Source organism: Heptranchias perlo, chromosome 6, assembly GCF_035084215.1.
Source record: "Heptranchias perlo isolate sHepPer1 chromosome 6, sHepPer1.hap1, whole genome shotgun sequence".
NCBI lineage: Eukaryota > Metazoa > Chordata > Chondrichthyes > Hexanchiformes > Hexanchidae > Heptranchias > Heptranchias perlo.
This window is the reverse complement of record NC_090330.1, coordinates 112,338,581-112,351,094: the sequence shown is the minus strand read 5'-3', so window position 1 is coordinate 112,351,094 and position 12,514 is coordinate 112,338,581. Positions and strand designations below refer to the sequence as shown.

The 12,514-nt window shown below is 44.8% G+C and overlaps 1 protein-coding gene across 11 annotated transcripts in view; it reads right to left on the bottom strand.

Annotated features, from left to right (window-relative positions):
* Nucleotides 1-12,514, bottom strand: part of atp11a (ATPase phospholipid transporting 11A) — a 292,743-nt gene that overhangs the window by 8,091 nt on the left and 272,138 nt on the right. Inside the window, exon 30 of one of the 11 annotated variants that reach the window (XM_067986667.1) lies at nucleotides 7,769-8,333. The exons of 8 other annotated variants lie outside the window; for them this stretch is intronic. In XM_067986667.1, the coding sequence (XP_067842768.1) occupies nucleotides 8,094-8,333 (240 nt within the window). In that variant the 3' untranslated portion in view covers nucleotides 7,769-8,093. Of the gene's footprint in view, nucleotides 1-7,768; nucleotides 8,334-8,462; nucleotides 8,549-12,514 lie in introns of those variants that run through there. 2 more of the 11 variants (XM_067986672.1, XM_067986674.1) reach the window with 2 other exon arrangements.

Genomic DNA, 12,514 nt, shown 5'->3' with positions numbered 1-12,514 from the left:
TGGCAGGGCTATAGTGATAGGGGATTCAATTGTAAGGGGAACAGATAGGCGTTTCTGCGGCCGCAAACGTGACTCCAGGATGGTATGTTGCCTCCCTGGTGCTAGGGTCAAGGATGTCACGGAGCGGCTGCAGGGCATTCTGGAGGGGGAGGGTGAACAACCAGTAGTCGTGGTCCATATTGGTACCAACGACATAGGTAAAAAAAGGGATGGGGTCCTGCAAGGTGAATTTAAGGAGTTAGGAGATAAATTAAAAAGCAGGACTTCAAAGGTAGTGATCTCAGGATTACTACCGGTGCCACGTGCTAGTGAGTATAGGAACAGGAGAATAGACAGGATGAATGCGTGGCTGCAGGGATGGTGTAGGAGGGAGGGATTTAGATTCCTGGGACATTGGGACCGGTTCTGGGGAAGGTGGGACCTGTACAAGCGGGACGGGTTACACCCGAGCAGGACCGGGACCAATGCCCTCACGGGGGTGTTTGCTAGTGCTGTTGGGGAAGGTTTAAACTAGAGTGGCAGGGGGATGGGAACCTGAGCGGGGAGTCAGAAGGGAATAAAATTGAGAGCAGCAAGAGAGGGGAAGGCCCAGGGGAAATCTACAATACAAATAATACAAACAGTTGTTCAAGAACAAGTGAAAGGGAAAAGCGTAGAGCAGCGGAAAGAAAGTGTACTTTAGGCACGACAGATAAAATAAAAACTAGAAGGCGTAAGGCGATTAACCCAGCATCAAAGCTGTGGCAGGGGGTTGGGAACCTGAGCAGGGAGACAGAGGAAAGCGTGTCAGGAAGGGACAGAAGGTATGGAGTAAAAGGTAAAGTGTTAAAAAAGGAAAAAGCAGGAACTAAGTGTCACAAAACATATTTGAAAGTTCTTTATCTGAATGCACGTAGCATTTGTAACAAAATGGACGAGTTAACGGCACAAATAACTACGTATGGATATGATCTTGTGGCCATTACAGAAACATGGCTGTAGGGTGACAACGACTGGGAATTAAATATGCCAGGGTATTTAACAATCAGGAAGGACAGACAGGAAGGAAGGGGAGGTGGGGTGGCTATGTTAATAAAGGAAGGAATCACTGTAATACAGAGAAATGATATTGGGACAAAGGATCAGGATAATGAAACAGTTTGGGTAGAGGTAAGGGGGAAAAAACACTAGTGGGCGTAGTATATAGGCCTCCTAATAGTTGCAACTCTGCTGGAAGAAGTATTAATCAGGAAATAGTCGGGGCATGTAATAAGGGAACAGCTATAATTATGGGGGATTTTAACTATCATATTAACTGGACAAATCAAATTGGGCAGGGCAGCCTTGAGGAAGAGTTTATTGAGTGTATTAGGGAGGGATTTCTTGAGCAGTATGTAACTGATCCTACAAGGGGGCAAGCAACCTTGGACCTGGTCCTGTGTAATGAGCCAGGATTAATTAATAATGTCCTAGTTAAGGATCCCCTTGGAATGAGTGACCATAACATGGTTACATTCCATATCCAATTAGAGGGTGAGAAGGTTGGTTCTCAAACAAGCGTACTGAGCTTGAATAAAGGAGACTATGATGGTATGAGAGCGGAATTGATTAAAGTGGACTGGGAAAATAGATTAAAGGGTAAGACGGTACATGAACAGTGGTGTTCATTTAAGGAGTTATTTTACAACTTTCAAAAAAAAAATATTCCACTGAGGAAAAAAGGGTGTAAAAGAAATGACAGCCATCCGTGGCTAAGTAAAGAAATCAAGGATAGTATCCGACTAAAAACAAGGACATATAAGGTAGCCAAACTTAGTGGGAGGATAGAAGATTGGGAAGTCTTCAAAAGACAGCAAAAAGTAACTGAAGGATTGATTAAGAAAGGGAAGTTAGATTATGAAAAGAAATTAGCAAAAAATATAAAAACAGATAGCAAGAGTTTCTATAGTTATATGAAAAGAAAAAGGGTGGCTAAGGCAAACGTAGGTCCCTTAGAGGATGAGACCGGGAAATTAATGGTGGGAAACATGGAGATGGCAAAAATGCTGAACAAATATTTTGTTTCAGTCTTTACGGTAGAGGACACCAAGAATATCCCAACACTGGACAAACAGGGGGCTCTATGGGGGGAGGAGCTAAATACGATTAAAATCACTCAGGAGATGGTACTCAGTAAAATAATGGGACTCAAAGCGGATAAATCCCCTGGACCTGATGGCTTACATCCTAGGGTCTTGAGGGAAGTGGCAGTTGGGATTGTGGATGCTTTGGTGATAGTTTTCCAAAATTCCCTGGACTCGGGAGAGGTCCCGGCAGATTGGAAAACTGCTAATGTAACACCCTTATTTAAAAAGGGTAGTAGGCAGAAGGCTGGAAATTATAGGCCAGTTAGCCTAACATCTGTGGTGGGTAAAATTTTGGAGTCTATTATTAAGGAGACAGTAATGGAACAATTAGATAAGCATAATTTAATAGGACAAAGTCAGCATGGCTTTATGAAGGGGAAGTCATGTCTGACAAATTTGCTTGAGTTCTTTGAGGATATAACGTACAGGGTGGATAAAGGGGAACCAGTGGACGTAGTGTATTTAGACTTCCAGAAGGCATTCGACAAGGTGCCACATAAACGATTATTACTTAAGATAAAAAATCACAGGATTGGGGGTAATATTCTGGCATGGGTGGAGGATTGGTTATCGAACAGGAGGCAGAGAGCTGGGATAAATGGTTCATTCTCGGACTGGCAACCAGTAACCAGTGGTGTTCCACAGGGGTCGTTGCTGGGTCCCCAACTCTTTACAATCTATATTAACGATTTGGAGGAGGGGACCGAGTGCAACATGTAAAAATTTGCAGATGATACAAAGATGGGAGGGAAAGTAGAGAGTGAGGAGGACATAAAAAACCTGCAAGGGAATATAGACAGGCTGGGTGAGTGGGCGGAGATTTGGCAGATGCAATATAATATTGGAAAATGTGAGGTTATGCACTTTGGCAGGAAAAATCAGAGAGCAAGTTATTTTCTTAATGGCGAGAGACTGGAAAGTACTGCAGTACAAAGGAATCTGGGGGTCCTAGTGCAAGAAAATCAAAAAGTTGGTATGCAGGTGCAGCAGGTGATCAAGAAAGCCAACGGAATGTTAGCTTTTATTGCTAGGGGGATAGAATATAACAACAGGGAGGTATTGCTGCAGTTATATAAGGTATTGGTGAGACCACACCTGGAATACTGCATACAGTTTTGGTGTCCACACTTAAGAAAAGACATACTTGCTCTCGAGGCAGTACAAAGAAGGTTCACTCGGTTAATCCCGGGGATGAGGGGGCGGACATATGAGGAGAGATTGAGTAGATTGGGACTCTACTCATTGGAGTTCAGAAGAATGAGAGGCGATCTTATTAAAACATATAAGATTGTGAAGGGGCTTGCTCGGGTGGATGCAGTAAGGATGTTCCCAAAGATGGGTGAAACTAGAACTAGGGGGCATAATCTTAGAATAAGGGGCTGCTCTTTCAAAACTGAGATGAGGAGAAACTTCTTCACTCAGAGGGTAGTAGGTCTGTGGAATTTGCTGCCCCAGGAAGCTGTGGAAGCTACATCATTAGATAAATTTAAAACAGAAATAGACAGTTTTCTAGAAGTAAAGGGAATTAGGGGTTATGGGGAGCGGGCAGGAAATTGGACATGAAGCTGAGTTCGGATCGGTCAATGCCCTGTGGGTGGCTGAGAGGGCCCAGGGGCTGAGTGGCCGGGTCCTGCTCCTACTTCTTGTGTTCTTTAGATTTGTGGTTGGGATCAGATCAGCCATGATCTTATTGAATGGCGGAGCAGGCTCGAGGGGCCGATTGGCCTACTCCTGCTCCTATTTCTTATGTTCTTATGAAACATGGAGATGGCAAAAATGCTGAACAAATATTTTGTTTCAGTCTTTACGGTAGAGGACACTAAGAATATCCCAGCACTGGACAAATAGGGGGCTCTAGGGGGGGAGGAGCTAAATATGATTAAAATCACTAAGGAATTGGTACTCAGTAAATTAATGGGACTCAAGGCGGATAAATCCCCTGGACCTGATAGCTTACATCCTAGGGTCTTGAGGGAAGTGGCAGTAGGGATTGTGGATGCTTTGGTAATAATTTTCCAAAATTCTCTGGACTCGGCAAAGGTCCCGGCAGATTGTAAAACTGCTAATGTAACACCCTTATTTAAAAAGGGTAGTAGGCAGAAGGCTGGAAATTATAGACCAGTTAGCCTAACATCTGTGGTGGGTAAAATTTTGGAGTCTATTATTAAGGAGACAGTAGCGGAACATTTGGATAAACATAATTTAATAGGACAAAGTCAGCATGGCTTTATGAAAGGGAAGTCATGTCTGACAAATTTGCTTGAGTTCTTTGAGGACATAACATACAGGGTGGATAAAGGGGAACCAGTGGACGTAGTGTATTTAGACTTCCAGAAGGCATTCGACAAGGTGCCACATAAAAGATTATTGCTCAAGATAAAGAATCACTGGATTGGGGGTAATATTCTGGCATGGGTGGAGGATTGGTTATCGAACAGGAAGCAGAGAGTTGGGATAAATGGTTCATTCTCGGACTGGCAACCAGTGGCCAGTGGTGTTCCGCAGGGGTTGGTGCTGGGTCCCCAACTCTTTACAATCTATATTAATGATTTAGAGGAGGGGACCGAGTGTAACATATCAAAGTTTGCAGATGATACAAAGATGGGAGGGAAAGTGGAGAGTGAGGAGGACATAAAAAACCTACAAGGGGATATAGACAGGCTGGGTGAGTGGGCGGAGATTTGGCAGATGCAGTACAATATTGGAAAATGCGAGGTTATGCACTTTGGCAGGAAAAATCAGAGAGCAAGTTATTATCTTAATGGCGAGAAACTGGAAAGTACTGCAGTACAAAGGGATCTGGGGGTCCTTGTGCAAGAAAATCAAAAAGTTAGTATGCAGGTGCAGCAGGTGATCAAGAAGGCCAACGGAATGTTGGCTTTTATTGCTAGGGGGATTGAATATAAAAACAGGGAGGTATTGCTGCAGTTATATAAGGTATTGGTGAGACCGCACCTGGAATACTGCATACAGTTTTGGTCTCCATACTTAAGAAAAGACATACTTGCTCTCGAGGCAGTACAAAGAAGGTTCACTCGGTTAATCCCGGGGTTGAGGGGGCGGACATATGAGGAGAGGTTGAGTAGATTGGGACTCTACTCATTGGAGTTCAGAAGAATGAGAGGCGATCTTATTGAAACATATAAGATTGTGAAGGGGCTTGATCGGGTGGATGCGGTAAGGATGTTCCCAAGGATGGGTGAAACTAGAACTAGGGGGCATAATTTTAGAATAAGGGGCTGCTCTTTCAAAACTGAGATGTGGAGAAACTTCTTCACTCAGAGGGTAGTAGGTCTGTGGAATTTTCTGCCCCAGGAAGCTGTGGAAGCTGCATCATTAAATAAATTTAAAACAGAAATAGACAGTTTCCTAGAAGTAAAGGGAATTAGGGGTTACGGGGAGTGGGCAGGAAATTGGACATGAATTTAGATTTGAGGTTAGGATCAGATCTTATTGAATGGCGGAGCAGGCTCGAGGGGCCGATTGGCCTACTCCTGCTCCTATTTCTTATGTTCAACCATTACCCTTTGCTCCCTGCCACTGAGCCAATTTTGGATCCAACTGGCCACTTTCCCTTGAATCCCATGAGCTTTTACTTTTTTGACCAGTCTGCCATGTGGGACCTTGTCAAAAGCCTTGCTAAAACCATGTAGACTACATCAAATGCATTACCCTTATCGACCTCCTTGTTGCCTCCTCAAAAAATTCAATCAAGTTAGTCAGACACGACCTTCCCTTAACAAATCCATGCTGACTGTCCTTGATTAACCCATGCAGGTTAACTTCTGGGTTTTTCTTGGTGTATTTTACACCTTAGTGTGTCTACCCTATAGATTAAGCGGGTGACTTAGCTCAGCTACATCCTCCTTGGTGAAGTGAAGGCGCCTCATACATTGTTCCTGAGTAAAGTTCATGTAGAATCATAGATGTTTACAACATGGAAACAGGCCCTTCGGCCCAACATGTCCATGTCGCCCAGTTTATACCACTAAGCTAGTCCCAATTGCCTGCACTTGGCCCATATCCCTCTATACCCATCTTACCCATGTAACTGTCCAAATGCTTTTTAAAAGACAAAATTGTACCCGCCTCTACTACTGCCTCTAGCAGCTCGTTCCAGACACTCACCACCCTTTGAGTGAAAAAATTGCCCCTCTGGACCCTTTTGTATCTCTCCCCTCTCACCTTAAATCTATGCCCCCTCGTTATAGACTTCCCTACCTTTGGGAAAAGATTTTGACTATCTACCTTATCTATGCCCCTCATTATTTTATAGACTTCTATAAGATCACTCCTAAACCTCCTCCTCTCCAAGGAAAAAAGTCTCAGTCTATCCAACCTCTCCCTATAAGTCAAACCATCAAGTCCCGGTAGCATCCTCGTAAATCTTTTCTGCACTCTTTCTAGTTTAATAATATCCTTTCTATAGTAGGGTGACCAGAACTGTACACAGTATTCCAAGTGTGGCCTTACTAATGTCTTGTACAACTTCAACAAGACATCCCAACTCCTGTATTCAATGTTCTGACCAATGAAACCAAGCATGCTGAATGCCTTCTTCACCATCCTATCCATCTGTGACTCCACTTTCAAGGAGCTATGAACCTGTACTCCTAGATCTCTTTGTTCTATAACTCTCCCCAACGCCCTACCATTAATGGAGTAGGTCCTGGCCCGATTCGATCTACCAAAATGCATCACCTCACATTTATCTAAATTAAACTCCATCTGCCATTCATCGGCCCACTGGCCCAATTTATCAAGATCCCGTTGCAATCCTAGATAACCTTCTTCACTGTCCACAATGCCACCAATCTTGGTGTCATCTGCAAACTTACTAACCATGCCTCCTAAATTCTCATCCAAATCATTAATATAAATAACAAATAACAGCGGACCCAGCACCAATCCCTGAGGCACACCGCTGGTCACAGGCCTCCAGTTTGAAAAACAACCCTCTACAACCACCCTCTGTCTTCTGTCGTCAATCCAATTTTGTATCCAATTGGCTACCTCACCTTGGATCCCGTGAGATTTAACCTTATGTAACAACTTACCATGCGGTACCTTGTCAAAGGCTTTGCTAAAGTCCATGTAGACCACGTCTACTGCACAGCCCTCATCTATCTTCTTGGTTACCCCTTCAAAAAACTCAATCAAATTCGTGAGACATGATTTTCCTCTCACAAAACCATGCTGACTGTTCCTAATCAGTCCCTGCCTCTCCAAATGCCTGTAGATCCTGTCTTTCAGAATACCCTCTAACAACTTACCCACTACAGATGTCAGGCTCACCGGTCTGTAGTTCCCAGGCTTTTCCCTGCCGCCCTTCTTAAACAAAGGCACAACATTTGCTACCCTCCAATCTTCAGGCACCTCACCTGTAGCTGTCGATGATTCAAATATCTCTGCTAGGGGACCCGCAATTTCCTCCCTAACCTCCCGTAACGTCCTGGGATACATTTCATCAGGTCCCGGAGATTTATCTACCTTGATGTGCGTTAAGACTTCCAGCACTTCCCTCTCTGTAATATGTACACTCCTCAAGACATCACTATTTATTTCCCCAAGTTCCCTAACATCCATGCCTTTCTCAACCGTGATGTGGAGATGGACTGGGGTTGACAACTGTAAACAATTTTACAACACCAAGTTATAGTCCAACAATTTTATTTTTAATCCCACAAGCTTGCGGGGGCTTTCCCCTTCCTCAGGCGGTGTGGAAATGACATTTTCGAATCCTTCGCATTTTAAGATCACAAAACAATGCCTGGTGATTACTGCCCGTTGCCAAGGCAATCACAGTGAGCAGACAGAAAGGTGTCACCTAAAAAGGCCACCGAATATACAAACCCCCAAAAAAAAGAGAGAGAGAGAGAGATAAGGAAGACAGTCAATGACCCGTTATATTAAAAACAGATAACATTTGTTCGCTGGTGGGGTTACGTGTAGTGTGACATGAACCCAAGATCCCGGTTGAGGCCGTCCTCATGGGTGCGGAACTTGGCTCTCAATTTCTGCTCGACGATTTTGTGTTGTCGTGTGTCTTGAAGGCCGCCTTGGAGTATGCTTACCCGAAGGTCGGTGGCTGAATGTCCATGACTGCTGAAGTGTTCCCCGACAGGGAGAGAACCCTCCTCTTTGGCGATTGTTGCGCGGTGTCCGTTCGTCCGTTGTCGCAGCGTCTGCATGGTCTTGCCAATGTACCATGCTCTGGGGCATCCTTTCCTGCAACGTATGAGGTAGACAACGTTGGCCGAGTCACAGGAGTATGAACCGTGCACCTGGTGGGTGGTGTCCTCTCGTGTGATGGTGGTATCTGTGTCGATGATCTGGCATGTCTTGCAGAGGTTACCGTGGCAGGGTTGTGTGGTGTCGTGGACGCTGTTCTCCTGAAGGCTGGGTAATTTGCTGCGAACGATGGTTTGTTTGAGGTTGGGTGGCTGTTTAAAGGCGAGTGTTGTAAAATTGTTTACAATTTCTCAACCGTAAATACCGATGTGAAGAAGTGCTCCCTGAAGACCCACTGTGGGTACGACCTCCTGTGTAGTGCCCTCCTCCTCCTCCTCCCTCGTGTCCCAACAGCTTTTGCTCTTTCCTGTCTTCCTTGCTGCTCCCCCTCCTCCTCCAACCTCAAAGGCAGCCCTACCAGATCACCCATGACTGCAGCCAAACTATTTCTGAGGCAGCCAATAACTGTACAACACTAGCAAAATCTTTCTCTGCTTAGACAAAGTGAACTTTCCAGAATCAGAAAACACACCAAGAAACACCCAGAAGTCAACCAGCAGCCTGAAATAAGAAACCAGCAACTAACCTGTACGTTCTGCAAGGTGCCTTGAAATGGTGCTAGTGAGGGAACTTCCTGCCGGTTAGTGCCACATCGCGCTGTGTAAGGTCAGCACATGGCAAGTGAAGTGCTGGGGTGATCGCAAATGGAAAAAGTGCAGGACCCTAATCTGAATAAATTCTTCCCCATTTGATTGATCCTGACGGGCACTCCTGACATCAGCGCAACCTCCATCACCAATATGGCGAGCAGCGCACTTTTCCTGCCCAACATATTGGGATGTGGAGATGCCGGTGATGGACTGGGGTTGACAATTGTAAACAATTTTACAACACCAAGTTATAGTCCAGCAATTTTATTTTAAATTCACAAGCTTTCGGAGGCTACCTCCTTCCTCAGGTGAACGATGTGGAAATGAAGTCCTCGAAATGAAGTCGCATTTATAATTCACAGAACAATGCTGGTGATAACAGACAGTTTTTTCAACTGCCCGTTGCCAAGGCAATCAGTGTGCAGACAGACAGTTGTTACCTGCCAGGTCTCAGAATATACAAATCACCAAAAAAAACAACAAACAAAAAAAAACAGAGATAGAGAGGTAGAGACATAGAAAAGACAGCAACTGACCCGTTATATTAAAAACAGATAACATTTGTTCGCTGGTGGGGTAACGTGTAGCGTGACATGAACCCAAGATCCCGGTTGAGGCCGTCCTCATGGGTGCGGAACTTGGCTATCAATTTCTGCTCGACGATTTTGCGTTGTCGTGTGTCTCGAAGGCCGCCTTGGAGTAAGCTTACCCGAAGGTCGGTGGCTGAATGTCCTTGACTGCTGAAGTGTTCCCCGACTGGGAGGGAACCCTCCTGTTTGGCGATTGTTGCGCGGTGTCCGTTCATCCGTTGTCGCAGTGTCTGCATGGTCTCGCCAATGTACCATGCTCCGGGGCATCCTTTCCTGCAACGTATGAGGTAGACAACGTTGGCCGAGTCACAGGAGTATGAACCATGCACCTGGTGGGTGGTGTCCTCTCGTGTGATGGTGGTATCTGTGTCGATGATCTGGCATGTCTTGCAGAGGTTACCGTGGCAGGGTTGTGTGGTGTCGTGGACGCTGTTCTCTTGAAAGCTGGGTAATTTGCTGCGAACGATGGTCTGTTTGAGGTTGGGTGGCTGTTTAAAGGCGAGTAGTGGAGGTGTGGGGATGGCCATAGCGAGGTGTTCGTCGTCATTGATGACATGTTGAAGGCTGCGGAGAACCTCGCTATGGCCATCCCCACACCTCCACTACTCGCCTTTAAACAGCCACCCAACCTCAAACAGACCATCGTTCGCAGCAAATTACCCAGCTTTCAAGAGAACAGCGTCCACGACACCACACAACCCTGCCACGGTAACCTCTGCAAGACATGCCAGATCATCGACACAGATACCACCATCACACGAGAGGACACCACCCACCAGGTGCATGGTTCATACTCCTGTGACTCGGCCAACGTTGTCTACCTCATACGTTGCAGGAAAGGATGCCCCGGAGCATGGTACATTGGCGAGACCATGCAGACACTGCGACAACGGATGAACGGACACCGCGCAACAATCGCCAAACAGGAGGGTTCCCTCCCAGTCGGGGAACACTTCAGCAGTCAAGGACATTCAGCCACCGACCTTCGGGTAAGCGTACTCCAAGGCGGCCTTCGAGACACACGACAACGCAAAATCGTCGAGCAGAAATTGATAGCCAAGTTCCGCACCCATGAGGACGGCCTCAACCGGGATCTTGGGTTCATGTCACGCTACACGTTACCCCACCAGCGAACAAATGTTATCTGTTTTTAATATAACGGGTCAGTTGCTGTCTTTTCTCTGTCTCTACCTCTCTATCTCTGTTTTTTTTTGTTTGTTGTTTTTTTTGGTGATTTGTATATTCTGAGACCTGGCAGGTAACAACTGTCTGTCTGCACACTGATTGCCTTGGCAACGGGCAGTTGAAAAAACTGTCTGTTATCACCAGCATTGTTCTGTGAATTATAAATGCGACTTCATTTCGAGGACTTCATTTCCACATCGTTCACCTGAGGAAGGAGGTAGCCTCCGAAAGCTTGTGAATTTAAAATAAAATTGCTGGACTATAACTTGGTGTTGTAAAATTGTTTACAATTGTCAACATATTGGGATCTTAGTAGGTCCCAAAAAATAGGCGTTGTGCAACCGACTTTCTAGGACCATATATATATTAAAACGCCTGTGTGTATACCCTATGGATTAAAAGTGCCGTCGTCTATATACCCCATAATATAAAAGTGCCATGTATATAAACCATATAGATTAGAAGTGCCATGTATGTATGCCCATAGATTAAACGTGCCATATATATAAGCCATATAGATTAAATGTGTCACGTATATACGCCCATAGATTAAAAGTGCTGTGTATATCGGCTATAGATTAAAAATGTCGTGTATATAAGTCATATAGATTAAAAGTGCCATGCATATAAATCGTATAGATTAAAAATGCCATGTATATATGCTCTATAGATTAAAACGCTGTGTATATCAGTCGTATAGATTAAACAGGCAGCATATATATGCCCTATAGATTAAAAATGCTGAGTGTGTGTCACCTATAGATTAAAAGTGCTGGGTATATATTGCCTATAGATTAAAAATCCCATGTAAATGTGGCCTATAGATTAGTAGTGCCGTGTATAAATGCCCTATAGATGAAAAGTACCTTATGTAAGCCGTATAGATTATACGTGCAGTGTATATATGCCCCATAGATTAAAATTACAGTGTATATAAGCCATATAGATTAAATGGATTGCGTATATATGCCATATAGATTACAAGTGCCGTGTATATATAGCCTCAGATGAAAATCCAACAAAATTGCCGTTGTATATATGCCCTGTGGATTGTAAATATATATTTCCTGTAAATTAAAATCCAACAAGAACAGCATTTCTTAGACAGTAATTTTTTGATGACTGTAAAGTTGACAGTCAAGAATCGCCCCCATTAGTCACTAGACTTGGCTGAAACTTTCCTCAGAGCTGCTCAGACGCCATAACTTTTCTGGAAATGCATCTGATACCCCAACTACACAGGGAAAGCAGATTTCCACTGTACTTTCAGTGAAATTATGGCAATGGAGCGGGAGCAGCTGATTCCCAGCCCATGTCACAATCTTCAAAATACACCCTGGGGTATGTACTCAGACACACTACCCATACTTCTGGCACTGATCCAGCTAATGTTTGTGGGGTTAAACAGGTCTTTTCATTGACATGGCAATAGTGGGTGCCCGCACCACTAGGGGCTGATCTCTAGTGCCTGCCTGCCCAAGAAGGCCTGCAATTCCAGCAGACGTCAGCCTGCTCGGGAGGTTCTGGGACCCCCAAAAAACAGAAAATATATTTCCCATCATAAGAGGCCAAAAACACTCAAATTTTGGAGATCGTTGTGGATTAGGCTGTGTATTGAGCCTGGACCCTCGGGTGGGGCCCACGGGCATTCTCTGGTAGTCTGGTGCCCAGGTGTATTGCCAATGATCAAAAAACGAGTGCTTTGGAGGACTGTGGACGTAGGAAATAACTGCCCCCATTCCCTGGCACCACC